General features: G+C 41.0%; 1 protein-coding gene across 6 annotated transcripts in view; it reads left to right on the top strand.

Annotated features, from left to right (window-relative positions):
* Positions 1-16,223, top strand: part of col12a1b (collagen, type XII, alpha 1b) — a 143,144-nt gene that overhangs the window by 1,514 nt on the left and 125,407 nt on the right. For 5 of the 6 annotated variants that reach the window (XM_080490675.1, XM_080490677.1, XM_080490676.1 and 2 more), the window contains exons 3-9: positions 4,191-4,307; positions 6,268-6,411; positions 7,649-7,708; positions 11,487-11,750; positions 12,570-12,734; positions 15,102-15,275; positions 15,921-16,211. In XM_080490675.1, the coding sequence (XP_080346801.1) occupies positions 4,191-4,307; positions 6,268-6,411; positions 7,649-7,708; positions 11,487-11,750; positions 12,570-12,734; positions 15,102-15,275; positions 15,921-16,211 (1,215 nt within the window). Of the gene's footprint in view, positions 1-4,190; positions 4,308-6,267; positions 6,412-7,648; positions 7,709-11,486; positions 11,751-12,569; positions 12,735-15,101; positions 15,276-15,920; positions 16,212-16,223 lie in introns of those variants that run through there. The other variant, XM_080490679.1, reaches the window with a different exon arrangement.

Here is a 16,223-nt window from a genome sequence, read left to right as displayed (position 1 = left end):
CTACTTTTTTTTTTTTTTTTCAGTTTTAAACTTTAAAGCTAAAACTAAAAATCTGAAAGTAGAAAAAAACAAACTATTTGAGGATCTGCTGCATCCACTTTATGAAAAAGTAGGACATTTTTCTTCTCCTCAGACAGATGTAGTTGGATCTTTTTAACACCAGGAGGCGCCCTTGCTCATAATCTTTGGAACTCGTTTGCAAAAGCTTACGTTTCACCAGATTCAGGGGGGGAAAAAAAAAGAAAGAAAGAAAGAAAGAAGCCGAGGCGGCACGTGGCCAAGTTTCCTCCCTCCGTCCTCTCTCCTGATGGAACGGAAAGACAAAATATGAGCTTCACATTATTTTCCAGAGGTTTTGAGAGCAAACTGGCTCGGCTGCCGCTCTGGATTCTCTCAGAATCAAAGAGAGGGGAGAAGAAAGTGCGGTCGGAGGAATCGTCTCCTCTTCTGGCCTTCCAGGAGAGTTTGCGACCTCCTCTGACCCCCCCTCCTCCCCTCCTCCTGTCCCCTGCCAGCCTCCTCCGGGGGTCACGGCCCAGCGACCGGGTCGTATTTATCCTGACAAGTGGAATAGTTTGACAAAGTTAGAACCTTGAAGATTAAAAGAAGAAAAGCTAATATCTCAGACAATCATAGCCTTATTTATCTATTTAAAAAAAAAAAAAAAGGCTCCATGTCTACAGAATAGAAGCGTGTGAGGGAGATTTGCCGGTATGTTTTGATCTGTCCGCGATATTCCCCTTTGGAAACAGAAGCTCGTGGCTCCGGTTGAAAGGATTCACCAGGTTGGTGGCTCCTCCATTTGGTGTCTTTTGACGTCCTGTAACCCTCCCGGTCAAGCCTGGACCAGGTCTGCTGGCCTGACCTGCGTCCGGCTTCACGGCAATATTTCACTGTGATATTCTTCACCTCCACTCTAATTGGTTGGCGGTCTCAGGCTAGTCTGGAAGCTCTAGCTAGGTGTACTGACTTGTTGTTGTTTTTTTGTTTTCTTTTAAGTTTTAATGAAGTTTAGGTGAAGGTCTGTTGCGTTTCTTAGGAAGCATCTTAAACTTTGTTTTGTAACAGGAAATGTTCCAGTTTTAGCTTCAGATTGAGACTATAGATGCAATAAATTCCACAAAAAAAAGCAAAAATGAACAATTACTTTATTGAGTTTGCAAATATTAAATTGATCATCTGCAGCGTTTTTAACTTTTAACAGGTTAAAAAAAAAAGTGGTTTCATTAAAAAAAACGAAACAAATAGCACCCACTAGTGGTCCAACATGCTTACTACATGGTTTTAAACTTTTTCTACCGTATGTGTGCAAAAGGTTGCAGTATAAAGTTAACAATAGTAATCAGTTACTAGCACATTAAAAGTAGTGATATTACAGTAACACGTTACTCAATGAGCTTCTAATTCAAACCCTGGTTCTCTCCCATATTCCTATATTTACTCTTTTAAGGTTTCAGTCTATTTACTGTGTATTTCTCTTATATTGGCTAAGAATGATTAAAATCAGGTAGTATTTGCTCTGAATAGTGAAAGTTTCATTTTTACTGACGTATTCACTTTGAAATACTCACGTGAAAAATGAAATGTAAATGAAAACCGTCCCAAATAGAGGCTTTTTCTCCAAAAATACTTTTCTTTTATGAACTATTCAGCCATTTCAAACTTTGAACTCCATATTTATGAGCTTTTTTGTGTGGAATTTATTCATATTAAGGAAGACAAAATGCTTTTATTATTGTTATTATTATTATTTAGAGAGCACCTGTAAAGCAGTGAGGTTGCATATTATATCAAAAGCTTTTTTAATTGTCTTTGTGCTTGCAGCTATTTTAACCAACACTCTGTTTATTCACACACAAACAGTTTGAACTTTGGCGAGATGAAATGAGCGTATTTTTTATCGGAACAGCGAGCTAGCCCGCCAGGCGCTCCCCACCCCAACCTGAAGAGTATCACGGTCAAATATTTTCTGAGACATAAAACCATCTGTGGTCCCCCCGTGTACATGGAAACGTTCTCTCCCCTTTTTGTTGTGCTCCCAAGTTGTTGCATCAAACAACTTTTCATGTACACATGCATGAACCGCCCGTGTCACTCGTTTGACTGTTTGTTGGTTAACGGCACACAAACCAGCGGCTCTCAAACTACCAGCAGTAGTTTCAGGACTGCTGGTCAAGAGATTTTCTTTTTGGGGGAAAACGCCAGCAGAAAAGACGTACACGTGTCTGCACGGACACCGTGTAATCTTTTGCGAGGTTTGCAATGGAGACGACGCTCAGATCGGCATCCATTGTATAATCAACAGCAGCCCAGTGTCGTGTTTTTATCGTCAATTCGACATGAGTCGGATTGAGGTCATGGACAGTCTGCCGGACGTTTGGCCTGTCCATGTTTGTCGTGGTTTGTTGATGGGAGGGATTTTACTCTTTTAATTTGGTGATATAGTTAAAAAACAAAAACAAAAAAAAAATAAAAAATGGGATCTTACCAGCAGCAGAGACGTGCATGGAAGCAAAGATCAGTTTTATAAGCAATTAAGTTCCAATAACTACTAAAAGCACATTTGAAGAGGAATGTTACATGTGAAGTCAAATATTTAAAAAAGTATGACAAATAAAGTGGATTTTTTTTAATAAATAAAAAGAAAAAGAAGTGAAAAAACCAATAATGTGAGGAATAAAAATGTGAAATCCTAAATACTTAATAATCTTAACATTAAAGTCAAAGTGATTACTGCCATAATCTCACAGAAAATGTTAAAATTTTAGTTATGATTTGTTTTGAAATGCTGAGGAAAAGGTTAGAAAAGTCATTTTAGAGACCAGAGTCACAACAATACAACATATTTGAGTAAAACCAAGTCATTGCACAGTGAATAACAAAGAAAGGTTAAAATATTGACTTTAAAATCAGAACATGTTAGAAAAAGACTCAGAATGGTACAAATAAAGGAGCAATGTCATAAAAAAGACTAAAAACAAGTTCAAACCTTGATTCTAAAGTCAAATAAAAAATCGTCAACAAATTTAACTCTATTTTAATTCTATTCAATCAAAATGTTGAGAAAATAAATAAATTAAGGCAATAATGTCGAGAAAGAAGTAACTATTTAATTCAAAATATGAAGAAATGTCAAAAAAACAATTTTAATTTGATAAAATCTTATAGTCAGAATATATTAAAATACTTTCAATATTATGAATGTTTTTTGTGTTTCTCTTGTCCCATTTGGTTTGAAAAAAATATGAATAAATAAACAAACAAACAAACAAACAAACAAACCAACAAAAATAATTAAGACCAATACAGAAATCTGCCTTCAGTGGGAAAAAAATATTTTTAAAAATGAAGCTGTGATGTAACTGTCCTGAAAAATACAACAACATTTTAGGTTATGAAAATTAATTTATAAGTTAATCAGGACAGAGATCATAGTCTAATAAAGAGTTTAAGGTTCATTCATAATTTCTTGATGTGAGATACGTACAAAGCCTCTTGACCGTTTTGTAATTGGACAAACGTTGCAGTACCACCGTTGGCTGTAGGGGGCAGTGTTGGGATTAAAAACCAATAACAAACAGCAAAAGTTCTCTGAAAGTGGCCTTGTGAGCTCTTGAAGTGTTTACCAGCCTCACAGCCTCCTAACATACGTCTTCTTCGCTCTGAAAAAACAACTCAACTCTTCTTTTCGGCATTTGGATCAGTTGTAACGGCTTTAGAGCAAAGTACTCAAATGTTTGTTCAACCCATTGAAGCTGATTTGTCAGTTTTCCGTCGAGTTACGTTCAGCGACAAAAAACAATGGTCTTTTCTTTGCTTCCATGGAGTCGTCCCTCAAAGCTCCCCCTCCCCTTCCTGTTCGTGTTTCCTGAACCACAGGGAGGCAGTGTTGTGCTGCTCTGTCGTGTTTGTCGTCTCGTTTGTCGGTTGAGTCCAGCTCAAACGGAGGTCATTTTATTTTTCTCCCCAACGTGTCCAAAAATGGCTTTCCTCACATGTGTAGTTTGGTGTGTCTTCTCCTCTCTGTTGTTGTTGTTGTTGTTGTTGTTGTTTGCTCCAACAGTGAACTTGTGTCACTTCACCCTGGAAGTGTTGACTGTTGGCCGACAGTTAAAACGTCTTTTGTTTCCACCTTTACAACTCCGATGTGAAGCTGGAGGATTAACCGCGCCGATGCTCTCTCTCCACAGTGGACCCTCCGTCAGATTTGAGGTTTAAGATTTTAAATGAAAACACGGTACAGATGATCTGGAGCCGACCGCAGTCCACGATACAGGGCTACAGAATACAAGTAACCTTCGACACAGGTGGGTGCTTTCGCTCAATTGAAAAAAAAAAAAAAAAACCCTAAACAAAAACAAGCGAGTCATTACAAGCGTCCCGAAAGCTCTGCCGGGTAAATCTCAGCACTCCCCGTAATTATGTGTTTTCTGCAGACACACGTTCAGCTCCTCCAGCTCATATGAACTCAAAAACATTATGTGTGGATGAGTGTAATCGTCAGCCGGCTGGCAACCTGTCAACGTTGTTTCAGCTCAAGAGTGTACATGCACACTCCAGTCAGACGGCCCAACAAGAAAACAAACCCCGAGAGTTCAGTGGAATCAGCTGTTTGCACACTCATTTTCCACTGTAAGAAGTCTATATATGCCTTCAGGAAGCTTGGAGACGAATCCCAGTGATTCATTAAAATATCGTAATTACAGACATTTGTGTTTCCAACTTTGCAGCAATTAGTTTGAGAAAATTTGATGAAAATCTGTTTGCAAAGTAGAGGGCTGTCACTGTAGTTCATTTGCAATTTGCTGGAATATTTATTAGTTTCTCCTCCCTTCAGCCCAGACATCAAAAAGCCCTGCCCTCAACAGATAAAATGTACAAACTAAATGTCATTTCAAAAATATAAGCATGGTCTGCAAGTTGAGAGAAGAAACATAGAAGAAGACGCCATTAATTAATTACCGTAATTTCTGGACTAGGAGTCAAATCTGAAAACGCTTCAAGAAGACAAAAAACATATATACTGCTATGTAACATCTATTTATTTTTTTCACTGGTGTTTGATGTATTAGTGATTTCCTAATGTAAGCACATGGCCAGTCATACAACTCTAAAAAAAGTGACTTTTAATCCAGAAAATACAGTATTTTAATTCAAATTTTTAATGTGAAATATTTATTCCTAAAATTTACACTTTGGGTAAAATTGAAGATTCGAAAAGACTCTAAAAGAAAGGGTTGCAGATTGAGAGCAGAAACATATTAGAAAACACCAATAATCAATTACCGTATTTTCTAGACTAGGAGTCAAGTAAGGAAAAAAGTGTTATAATTACCATTTATTTTTTACTGGTGCATTCTGAAATATTAGTGACATTTTAATATAAGTTGCATGACCAGTCAAAAAACTTAAAAAAAAAAAAGTGACTTATAGTCTCAAAAAGACGGTAATTAATCATGAATTTTTAGATCAACGTAAAATCGTTTTTCCGAATTTTCCCACCAGGAGAGACGCTGCTTATCTAGGAGACAAAGTCTACACAAATAGATTTTAAAACAAAGTGCTGGAGGTTGAGACTAGTCTATATTTAACATAGTATAAAAATGTAGAATAAACATGTTAAATCAAAAAACCTTAAGGTGTCTATGGTAACACTAAACACGCGTGGAAGTACAAAAAAAAATTCAGTTCAGTTTGTGAGTTCATATGATTTTAAGTTGAAAAGCTAACAAACACTGTCACTCTTAATCTCATGATTACTATAAAATGGCTCACAATGAAACGCAGACTTGAAGGGGTTTCACTACTTGTACTCATCTTTAGGTATGAAACTCTTAGTACAACTCCTTTATAAAGTAACTCGCATTCTAACAACAAATACACACTATTAATGCCATAACAGTATAAAATCCATATACAGTATCATGTTGGTTGTTTAGGTCTAAATCCTCATATCTCTTATTATTTCTCCCATATGAGAATAAAGCTCCAGTAAGCGATTATTTGCCATCAATTAAAGGACGATTTAAGGGTATTAAAGGGTTAAGAGAATGTGTTTTGGTTTATAGTAACAAGGAAAGTTTTCATTAAACCGAGTCGTAGTGTTGTTGTGTGTTTACGCGGCTCTTCCAGTCCTCGGGTCATCACTCACAATTTTTCGAAGCCGTGTTTTGACTCTGGGAGAAATGAAGTAATCTAATAGTTTCCTAATGGTTTCCATTCTGACTTTATGCATTTTCTTTTTCTTTCTTTTTTTTTTTTCCATAGGAGAGCTAACGAAAGAATTTACTCTCCCCGCATCTGCGACTAAGACGTCCATCTCAGACTTGAGTCCAGATGTGGATTACGTGGTGACGATAGCGACGTACGCCGGATCAGAGGAGAGTCTGCCCATCTCCGGCCGCATCACCAGTGAGTCCCTGAGTGTGTGTGTGTGTGTGTGTGTGTGTGTGTGTGTGTGTGTGTGTGTGTGTGTGTGTGTGTGTGTGTGTGTGTGTGTGTGTGTGTTCAGGTTGAGCTCTATTCCTGATCAAGTGAGTGGAGGTTTTTGCTTCCAGGCAGTTTTCCGCTCCGGTCTGAAGGCCTGAGCGAGCAGCACAGGGAATCAGTCAGCTGTGAAACATTTACATAGTTGGAATGAACACCGGAGTGAAAAGCTCCATGTGAAACCTGCTCACCGGTTCTGGTTAGTCTGCTCAGTTCGTTGGGGGGGACAGAGAGTTTGGCTTCATGCTCGACAACGCAAAAGACAATTCAGAAAAACAAAGGCGGGGAAGTTTCCTTCGTTACCTGATGCGCTGCTCCGTTCAACTAACCTGAGCCACAGAAGAAGATTTGAATTTGTTTCATATCAGATCAGCACCTACAAACTACACCTGAGGTGATATTTACCCGACAGTGGCCCATGGTTACAAATAACTGATGACTGGGTTGGTTATAGTAATCTGTTACCTTCCCTTCAGTGAATGAGGTCATAACTAGGACATAGTGTTCCTTGTATCTGTAGCTGACGCTTTCAAAAATAAAGTTTAGTTGGAAAAATGACAGATGATTTGAAACGATCTAAATAAGTGAGATGAAAGAAAAAAAAAAGGTTTGAGCACCCGAAAGACATGACCGGCTCCGTTGTTGTCCGCTGACCGCACGCTGAACCTGCAGCCATCGGAGGATATCTTCCGCCGCGGCTCGAGGCCTTTATGAAATCGGGTGATTGGGTTTTCCCTCGCGCAAAGCGCTGAGCCAGTTTCCCCGGCCGAGCCCGAGGCCCACGCTCGTGTTTTGGCGGGGACGCCGGCTCGGCACCACCGAAAGACCCCAGGAAACCCTCCCAAGCATCGGAGACTCCCTGGGAATCGTGCAGCTGCCATGACATCAGGCCGCCCCGCGCGCCTGGCTGCTTGTTTTTCAGCGTTTCCGCTGCGACTCCAAGCAAGAAAGGTTTATTACATTACGTTGTTCTGTGATATTGGGTCTGGCGTAGGGGGAGAGATGACGGGCCGGTTCCAGCGATGACGTTTTGGGGGGAAAAGCAGCGACAGTTACCGACAGGAAACGTTTCAGCATCATGACATCAAGTGATGATGTTGGTTTTTCTTGGAATCGACTGGGTGGTTGACATGACTTGTTTGATTGTTCTGTTGTCTTTCAGTTGAGTCAAGTGGCACCTCCAGAGGACCTTCCAGGAAACCCGACCCTTCGGACTCAGTCAGTAAGTCTTGTGATGCGCAACTGATGAGGGGCTTCGCCTCCTCGGCTTCGGCGCTTCATACCCCCCGAGTTTTTGTTCCGGGCGGCGTCCATCTGCATGAGCTCAGCAGCGGCGGCAGCAGCAGCAGAGGGAGGTTCCCACCACACAACATCCCATTGTATAGAAATAATCAGCATTAGGCCCCCGTAAATCTCTCAAGGATTCAGTCATGGGTTTTGGTTTCCCGGCCGGCTCGTTATGCCAGTGGTGGAGGAGGAAGCCGCACATGCTCAGTGCGGGGGTCGGAGCCGGGTCCCGGAGCGAGCCCAGCCCTCAAGTGCTGAGAGAAGTGGAAACCATTACAGAGGCTGATTTACAAGAGCACCGCTGCTGCTGCTGCTGCCGCTGCCGCCGCCGCTGCTGCTGCTGCTGTTCCACACATGATGACGAGATGATTTTCCTTTCTTTTCACGAGAAGAAAGTCATGAGGAAACTCCCAGAGAGCCAGTTTGAATCAGAGCAGTGTTGCCCAACAGTTGTTTGTGGGGTCCTAAAAACTCCCAACAATGAATAGTAAACATAAATATTCACTTATCGTCACTAAATCAGCCAAAACTTATTATTTTTAGTTTTCTTCACTATGGAACACACGAATTCTTCCTTTTAGATCTTACAGTTGACGCATTTGCAATATGTTTTGTTAACCCTTCAAAATATGTTTTCAATTCATCCATTCATTTTCCCTGATAGTCGACATTCGGAGGAGAAAAAGCCTCTGAATGTGAACTAGTGGGAACAATGCCTGACCTCAACACTGAGTGGAATTTGCAAACGTGACAAACTATAAATAGCTTGAAAGTCCTAATTTAATTCTTACAATTCATTTGGTGTAAAACTACCCCCCCAAGGTTCCACGTGCTCCTAAAGTCAAAGAAAAAGATCAAAAAAAGGCACTTTCTTGAATGTTGAACAAACTTGGGAAAGTTCCTTTGTTGTGGCAAACCAGCGATGCGAGGAAGCATCCACAGTCTTTCATAGAGGCAATTTGGGGACGGTGGCAAGGGAAAAAGGTTGGGAACCACAGCCCTACAGCAGAGTACAACAATGTTAAAACACAAGTTTGACTTTTTCTTTGTTCTTCAGGAGCAAACGCACCCATTCAAAATGTACGGAACTCATCTGTACTAACGTTAATACTCTATAAATGTGGTCTTGTGCTTAATGTTAAATATCTTTATTTTTATACATTCATACATCCTTAGTACTTCCTTTATACTCCATATGGCACCTTTATGCTGCATTTTGAGCCAATGATGAAAGGGTGCAACGCTTAGGCCCCGTTTTCTAGTAAGAACAGAAAACTTCTGTAGTATTTCAGGTGTATTTCAGACACTCGGAGCCACTGAAAAAGAAACGTTTTAAAAATGTTTTCACTCCGTCTCCGTGGAAACAGCAAAAAACTTTTTGAAAACACTTGAAACTTTTCTGAAACAAAAACACAAAAACGATGTGTTTTCACATGAAACGTTGTCGTGGAAACGGAGCCTAAGAGTGAAAACAGTATCAGTTACTTTGTTGCTTTACATATTTCTAGGGGAGATAACGTTGAACACTGAGCTGCTTTTTGCTCAAATTCTCTGTTTGATGGCAACGATTTCAGAGATTTCAGTGTTCACGGCTGTTCCGGAGGTATCAGTAGCAGAAAAGTGTGTGTTTTTAAAGTAATTTAGCTCCTGTACTTACCTGCATTTAATTAAGCTCATGAAGGCTTCGAACTTAGAATACAGAAGTCAGGAGATGCATTGACTCTACATTCGTCACCAGTTTAGTATTTTACAGCACACTTTAGCCTGAGCTGATCCCTTCTTAGTCTCCATGCTACACCAGCCACTCGTTGACTTTTTAATGCGCAGTCAAGCAAATCCAACGAGCTCAGGAACCAAGTTACTCCAGTACGACGCATTTTATTCTCCTCATATCTCTAAAAAAACTGTGAACACATTGAAGGTTTTTTCCCCCCCAAAAATGCAACACTGAAGCCTTTTAGGAATTATTTTTTCTACATGGAGTCACTTGGAGCACAAGAATGTTTTATTAATAAAATAAGACAATATTTAAAAAAAGATTTATATAAACAATATATGTTACAACTATAGCATTCCCAGGCTAACAAATCCCTAAAAACAGGCTCCCTCTTAAGTGAAAGTAAACGCTTAGCTGCAGTTGTTCAAGTGAAAACACAAAACTTTTGACGGTACTTGGAGGCACTGAAAACATAAGTTTTTGAAAATGCTCCAACGCTGTCTCCATGGCAACCGGGGGGGGGGGGGGGGGGGGCGACTTTTTGAAACAGGAGAAAACACAGCTTCTTTTTTTTTAAGAGTGTCCAAGTACTTGAATTGTAAAAGTTTAGAGTGTATTGTTCTCTGCGCGCATGTGTGTGTGGGTTTCATTACAAAAACAACAGCGCCAACTGGTGGTGGAGCATGCTCGCTACATCGTTTTCAAAGGTTCTGTGGAAATGGACGCCGTCTTCAAAAAGTTGCCCCGAAAACGCTTTCACTTTTAACGTCGTTGAGTTCGCAGGGCTTTAATTTACACAAATGACGACGAATAAAATAAATGCTAAAAAGAAAAAGTTCAACTCTATTTCCATGAAGAACAATAGATTAGGGATTATTTCCTCATAAACATGGTTGATGTGAGGATTATTGTCAAACATGATCTGTAGTTTTACAATGTTTTTGTCATGTATTCATATAGATGTGGATGCATTGTAGTGTAAGCTCTAAAGTTTTAAGTCTCTCATATATCAGGGCTTTCTTTAGTTTACTTTTTCTGGAAACATTTTATCCCCCCAGCGTATTTTAAATGAACAGATCCACAAAATCATTGAGGTTTTTTTTTTTTTTTATCTCTTTTTTTTTCTTTAACGCTTGGTACCACAGCAAAAAAAAACATTTTAGTGGTGCAAACAGTTGGAAACATGTGGGAGGTCTCGTAAACAGCGCGGGAAACCTACAGCACTCACTCTCAGCAGCTTTTTAACCACATAAAAATGCACACGTGTTGGAAAACAACGAGCTTCGGCTGCTCGCTGTGTTATATACGAACAGTTTTGACTCAGTGGATGGTGGACAGGCAGAATGTTCTCATGTTTAGTCCTGGTACAGATTTTACATCCATGTGGTTCTCTACAAAAACAAACTTGAAACAAGTAGAAGTGTCTCAATTCCTAAATTCTCTCTAAAGCCTCTAAAATGGATTCATGTTTTTCTAGAAAGAAGGTAAGAAACATAATATTCATGATTATTAGATTGAAAATAATCTCACAAAATCTGATATTTGGCAGTATTAGAATGTAATTACCCCAATAAACACAACATTTATTACAAATATAATATAAATAACTGGAAGAAAATTGATATTTATTATGATTGTAATGTAAAGAAAGATCTAAAGACCATAACAGGTATTTCCATTATTAGAAAATCTGATTACCAGTGTTAAAAACCACAATAATTATTTGGTTTATATTCTAAATAACTCCACAAATCTGATATGTATTACTACTACTGCTGTAAAACTTAAAAATAGTAGTATAAGTTTTAACTACATTTAACAACATTTTGGGTTTGTTATGTTTTTGATCTTTAACATAACATTACTGTGTAAATAACCCAATGTCTGATAATCTGATAAATGGGGAAACAATCTTCATGTTCCTGGTGGATTATGAAAATCCATGTTATGACTCCCCCCTCTCCTCCGCTCATTCAGTTTGCTGCTTTTCTCCCAGAATGCTCTGCGAGCGCCGTGGCTGATGTCATGTTCCTGGTGGACGGCTCCTGGAGCGTCGGCAGGCCCAACTTCAAGTACATCCGCAGCTTCCTGTCGGCGGCGGCCGGAGCCTTTCAGATTGGCGAGGACAGGACGAGGGTGGGCGTGGTGCAGTACGGCGACGACGCCTCCACCGAGTTCAGGCTGGATCAACACCTGACACGCCCGGCACTGCTGCGCGCCATCAGCTCGCTGCCCTACAAGGGCGGCAGCAGCCGGACAGGTGAGGGACGCATGGCCCCCACGGCTGCTTTACTATCACGTGTCCTCCAGGACTACTGTATTACTTCATGCCCTCCAGGACCGCCTCTCCAGGATCGGGGCGAAATTTAACATAATTTCATTGAATATATGTAAGTGTATTTATCTGAAAGTGAGTATGGCTGGATTGAATTTACAAATTCAGTACTTCATATTACCTCAAGGGGCAGCAGTGAGAAAGAGTAGTGAAGCTACATGACATATATGAGAAATAAAATGTCGAAGACATTCAGTTATATTATACAAATTACTTTAAATTTAGCCAAAAATATCCATAAAAATACTTGGATAAGAAAAGTAACTAATTGAAATAAAAAGTGAGGAGTGTTCTGTTCTATGGTGTGTGACACGCCTCTACATCAGTGATGAGCAGCTTCAATCACTGTGAAGACAGAAAAAAGTTGAATAATATATGACCAGTGAAATTATGACCGAGCAGCCACCACACGGATTAATGAAAATTATGGCAGCTAATTCGATAAAACAGATGAACTCTATGTCTGTAATTTTTAATCAAGTGAAATTTGTTACACTGAAAAAACTCAGTAATACAGTCATTTTAGGAATTTGGTTCAAATGTGCTTAACGACTTGAAAGCTATCATTTCTAGAAATTGACATGATTGAGGACCCACGGGCACCTCCATCACCTCCATCAATCCACACCTGACTGAAAATAAAACTTAAATAAACTTCCCTCACATCTGAGCCCTTTCTTTCCATTGTTGATTTTTTCTTTTCTTAAAAAAAAAACCCAACCCTTTTATGTCTCATTGGTGCAGGCAACGCCCTGGACTACCTCCTGAAAAATGCTCTCACCGAGGAGGCCGGCGCCAGGAAGGGTTTTCCCAAAGCGCTGGTGATCATCACCGACGGCAAATCTGAGGATGCGGTGGAGAGCTACGCCAGGCAGCTCCGGAGCAAGGGGGTGGAGATCTTTGTGCTCGGTACGCAGCCAGAACAACTTTATTGCCGTGCACGTCCTCCTTTTTTCCACCCGCTTTCACTCCGTAACAATAGGCGTCGACGTCATAATGGAACGAGGTTGAATTCCTGCGCCGTTCACGTTTTTGAGCGAGTGACAGCAGGTTCCGTGCCTGCTGTGCGCTCCGGCTTGGCTCAGACTTTCCACAGACCTGCAGACGGGAGTGGACTGTTTCTATGGTGTCAAGCGAGGCCCACCGGTTAAATGTTATTCACAACAAATATCGTTTAGTGGTGCGCGAGTCACGCTGTGAACTTCCCCTCCTGCCCCTGCAGGCCTCTTATCAGTCAGCCATCCAGTTTCTGGAGCTTTTCCAGACATTAAGAGGTTTTTTAAAGGGTTCGTCGGAGGGTTTTTTATGAAGCGCGGAGACGACTTGGCTTGTGAAACTACATTTGGATCGCAGTCGGAAATTCTATAGGGTGGCACTGATAATGGTGATAATGGCAACAGTTAAAAGCAAATATCATAGATGGAGAGTGCAGATCAGATATATCTCATTGTGTAAACATCGTTTAGGGGCAGTGGTGGCTTAGAGGTTGGAGGAGTGAACTTGGGATGGGAAAAGAAATAAATCAGAAATAATGTAAAAGCGTTTTAATTGTTACAGACGACACACTGATATCGATCACATCAGTCGAGTAAAAGTTACCTTAGAAATGTGTGATTAAAAATACAGTCACGTGCACGGATTGGTAGCAGACCAGCAGCATCTGAGTGGGAATATTTAGTGAAACCTGTTTTATACTTAAGTGAAAGTTCAGCAGGTGGAAAAGATCAAAGATCAAACCTTAAGCTTTATTTTTTGGGAGAAACACTTATCAAAAATGTTTGATCTTTAAACGCTTAAAAAACGTTACACATGAAGCGAGGACCTGTCGCTGTCGACCTCAGCTGATCACACAGGTTTCTGAAACACAGCGTTTAGAGTTGAACTGTGAGTAAAGCGTGCCGGATTACAGCTCGTCCAGCAGCGTGCAGAGGAACGCCGGACCGTGAGCTTTGAAAAGAAGACTGTGTTCATATTTACAGCACGGGCTGTCAGACTTTCCATCCAAAGTGGAATAGAAAAGAACTTTTAATATGCGAACTTGGATCGCAAACTTTCACCCCAACTTTGTTGGAAATTGCTCACATGGTCCAGTAGTTACAGACCTGGAAGAAAAAAACACCAGTTAACCTCTGACACACTGGTCCTCCTGCCACGCCAGCGACTTTACAAGGGCGGCATTAACTTCACCTATCCTGCCTCGCATTAGGAAACGACAGCACTTCTCACCACTTGGCTTTCAGCTCGACTTCCATCCATCCACCTTCTGCTCACTGCGGTTTTCTCTCATGAATTTATGAGCTGCTGCACTGAGTGACGTGGATTTCCTCAGATTAAGTACGACTCTGGTCTCCACTGAATTGGAGGTGACGACCACTAAGATATACGAGTTAAACTGCAAGAAAAGCATCGTTTTTCCTGCGGTTCATCATTAGACGCCACCCAATGCATTCATGAAGTAAATAAACAAAGCTGACAGACAATCACGTCGTTGAATTCAACATTCTACCTCCTCAGAAATCTACTAGCGTGCCAGTGTTTTCTTTGGCGCCACGTTTTTCATCACTTCGTTCATCAGGTTATTTTCTGCTGGATTTCTATTGGCTGTTGGCGTCTGTCTGTCAGGGGAGCCGTCTTGACATTTCCTAAAAGGTCAGAAGATGACCTCAGTGACATCAGCTGTCAGGAAACCCCTGGACTTAGGCCCTGAAAACAAATGGCAACGTTTAAAAAAAAAAAAAAAAAAAAAAACACGGAAAACTTTCACTGTGTTTTGTATGTCGGTGCTATGACGACGACGCTCTGGGCCACTGACAACAAGACTTTTTGAAAACTGTTCCCTTGGTGGAACTTTAAAAAAAAAAAAAATGCTCCGATTCCATCTTCCTGTAAACAGGGAAAACACATCCTTTGGAAAACACTTGGAAATGCTGCCACTGCCCATGCACACCACGGTTGTTGTAAACAGTTCTTCTGCACATGCTCAGTCGAAGGACAAATCAGAGCAACGTTTCCTTCGGAGTGTCACGACTTTCAGTCCATATCCTCCTGGACTTGGTAGTTTTATTTTGACAGTCACTGTAATAACAATCCAACTTGGTCGTCCCTCCCATTGTTAACGTTTCTAGTGTATTGTTCTCAAAAATAATGTTGTTTTGGCTTGAAACATTGTCGAGTAAAAGTGGTCTTAAGCCACGATCAACCGCATCGTCATGCAGTGATGTGGCCGATACAAGGTGACTACATTCAAAACTGTATTTCTTTTATTTTTCTATGAAGGTGTCCAACAGGCGGACGAGGACGAGATGAAACAGATGGCTTCCACCCCTCACAGGACCCACGTCTTTAGCGTCGCCAACTTCGACCAGATCAGAAGCGTGCAGAAGGAGCTCATCACTCAGATGTGCGGCGGCATCGAAGATCAGCTGAACTCCCTTGTCAGCGGAGAAGAACGTGAGACATGTTTTACATCATGATCCTGCTGGTTTTCTTAAGAGAGTGAAGATTCTGAAGCGTACGGAGGGAGAGAGACAGAAGAAAGTGCGTTTGACAGCTTCTATATCTGTGTGCATTTGCTCAAGCTAAAGTACAAGAAAGTCAGCAGGTGGCTGCCGTAGTGTAGAGAGCAGCCGGAGGTCAGCGCAGACTAAAGAGTGCTGCAGATATTGCCGTAATAAAACGAGCAGCTTCAGCTTTAGTTACTGAGAAGAATAAAAGAGCTTTGGGTTTGACTTTCCAGCAGCTAAATCAGGAGTCTAAAGGAGCTAGCCATGAAGCTAACAGCAGCTTCAACAGCTGCTTGTTGTAAAATTACAGTTGTTTATTTTTACCACTATTTACAGGTTCACAAATAAAAAGTCCAGTTGTATAATGTTAAAATGACACCACCTGAAGTTAAGAAAAATTACTTTATTTGGAATAAAGATAGGATTTATGTGCTTTTAACCCTTTATTCAGTGGAAGCGCATCATTATTGCGTTAGGGCTTATGCCTTACCCTGTGCCTATATCTATGTCTGTATTTAAACTTCAAAACTCCTGTTTCACACTTATTTAGGTTTTCAGATACATGATTTTCTCCTTCTTATTATCCCTTCAGCCATCGAGCCCGCCTATAACCTTCAAGTCCTGGAGGTGGCCTCAAAGTCCATGCGGGTGGTTTGGGATCCCTCCATCGGAGAAGTTTCCGGATACAAGATTCAGATGATTCCCATGATGGCCGGCAGCAGGAGGCAGGACCTGTACGTGGGGCCGGGCCAGACCTCAGTGGTGGTCAGGGATCTCTCACCAGACACAGAGTATGAGATCAGTCTGTTCGCTCTGAAGGGTCTGATGCCCAGCGATCCTGTCACAGTCATGCAGAAGACTCAGCCAGTTAAAGTCTCAGTGGGTGAGTATAAAG

This window comes from Lipophrys pholis (genome assembly GCF_963383615.2).
Source record: "Lipophrys pholis genome assembly, chromosome: 21".
NCBI lineage: Eukaryota > Metazoa > Chordata > Actinopteri > Blenniiformes > Blenniidae > Lipophrys > Lipophrys pholis.
This window is presented reverse-complemented; position numbering and strand designations above follow the sequence as displayed.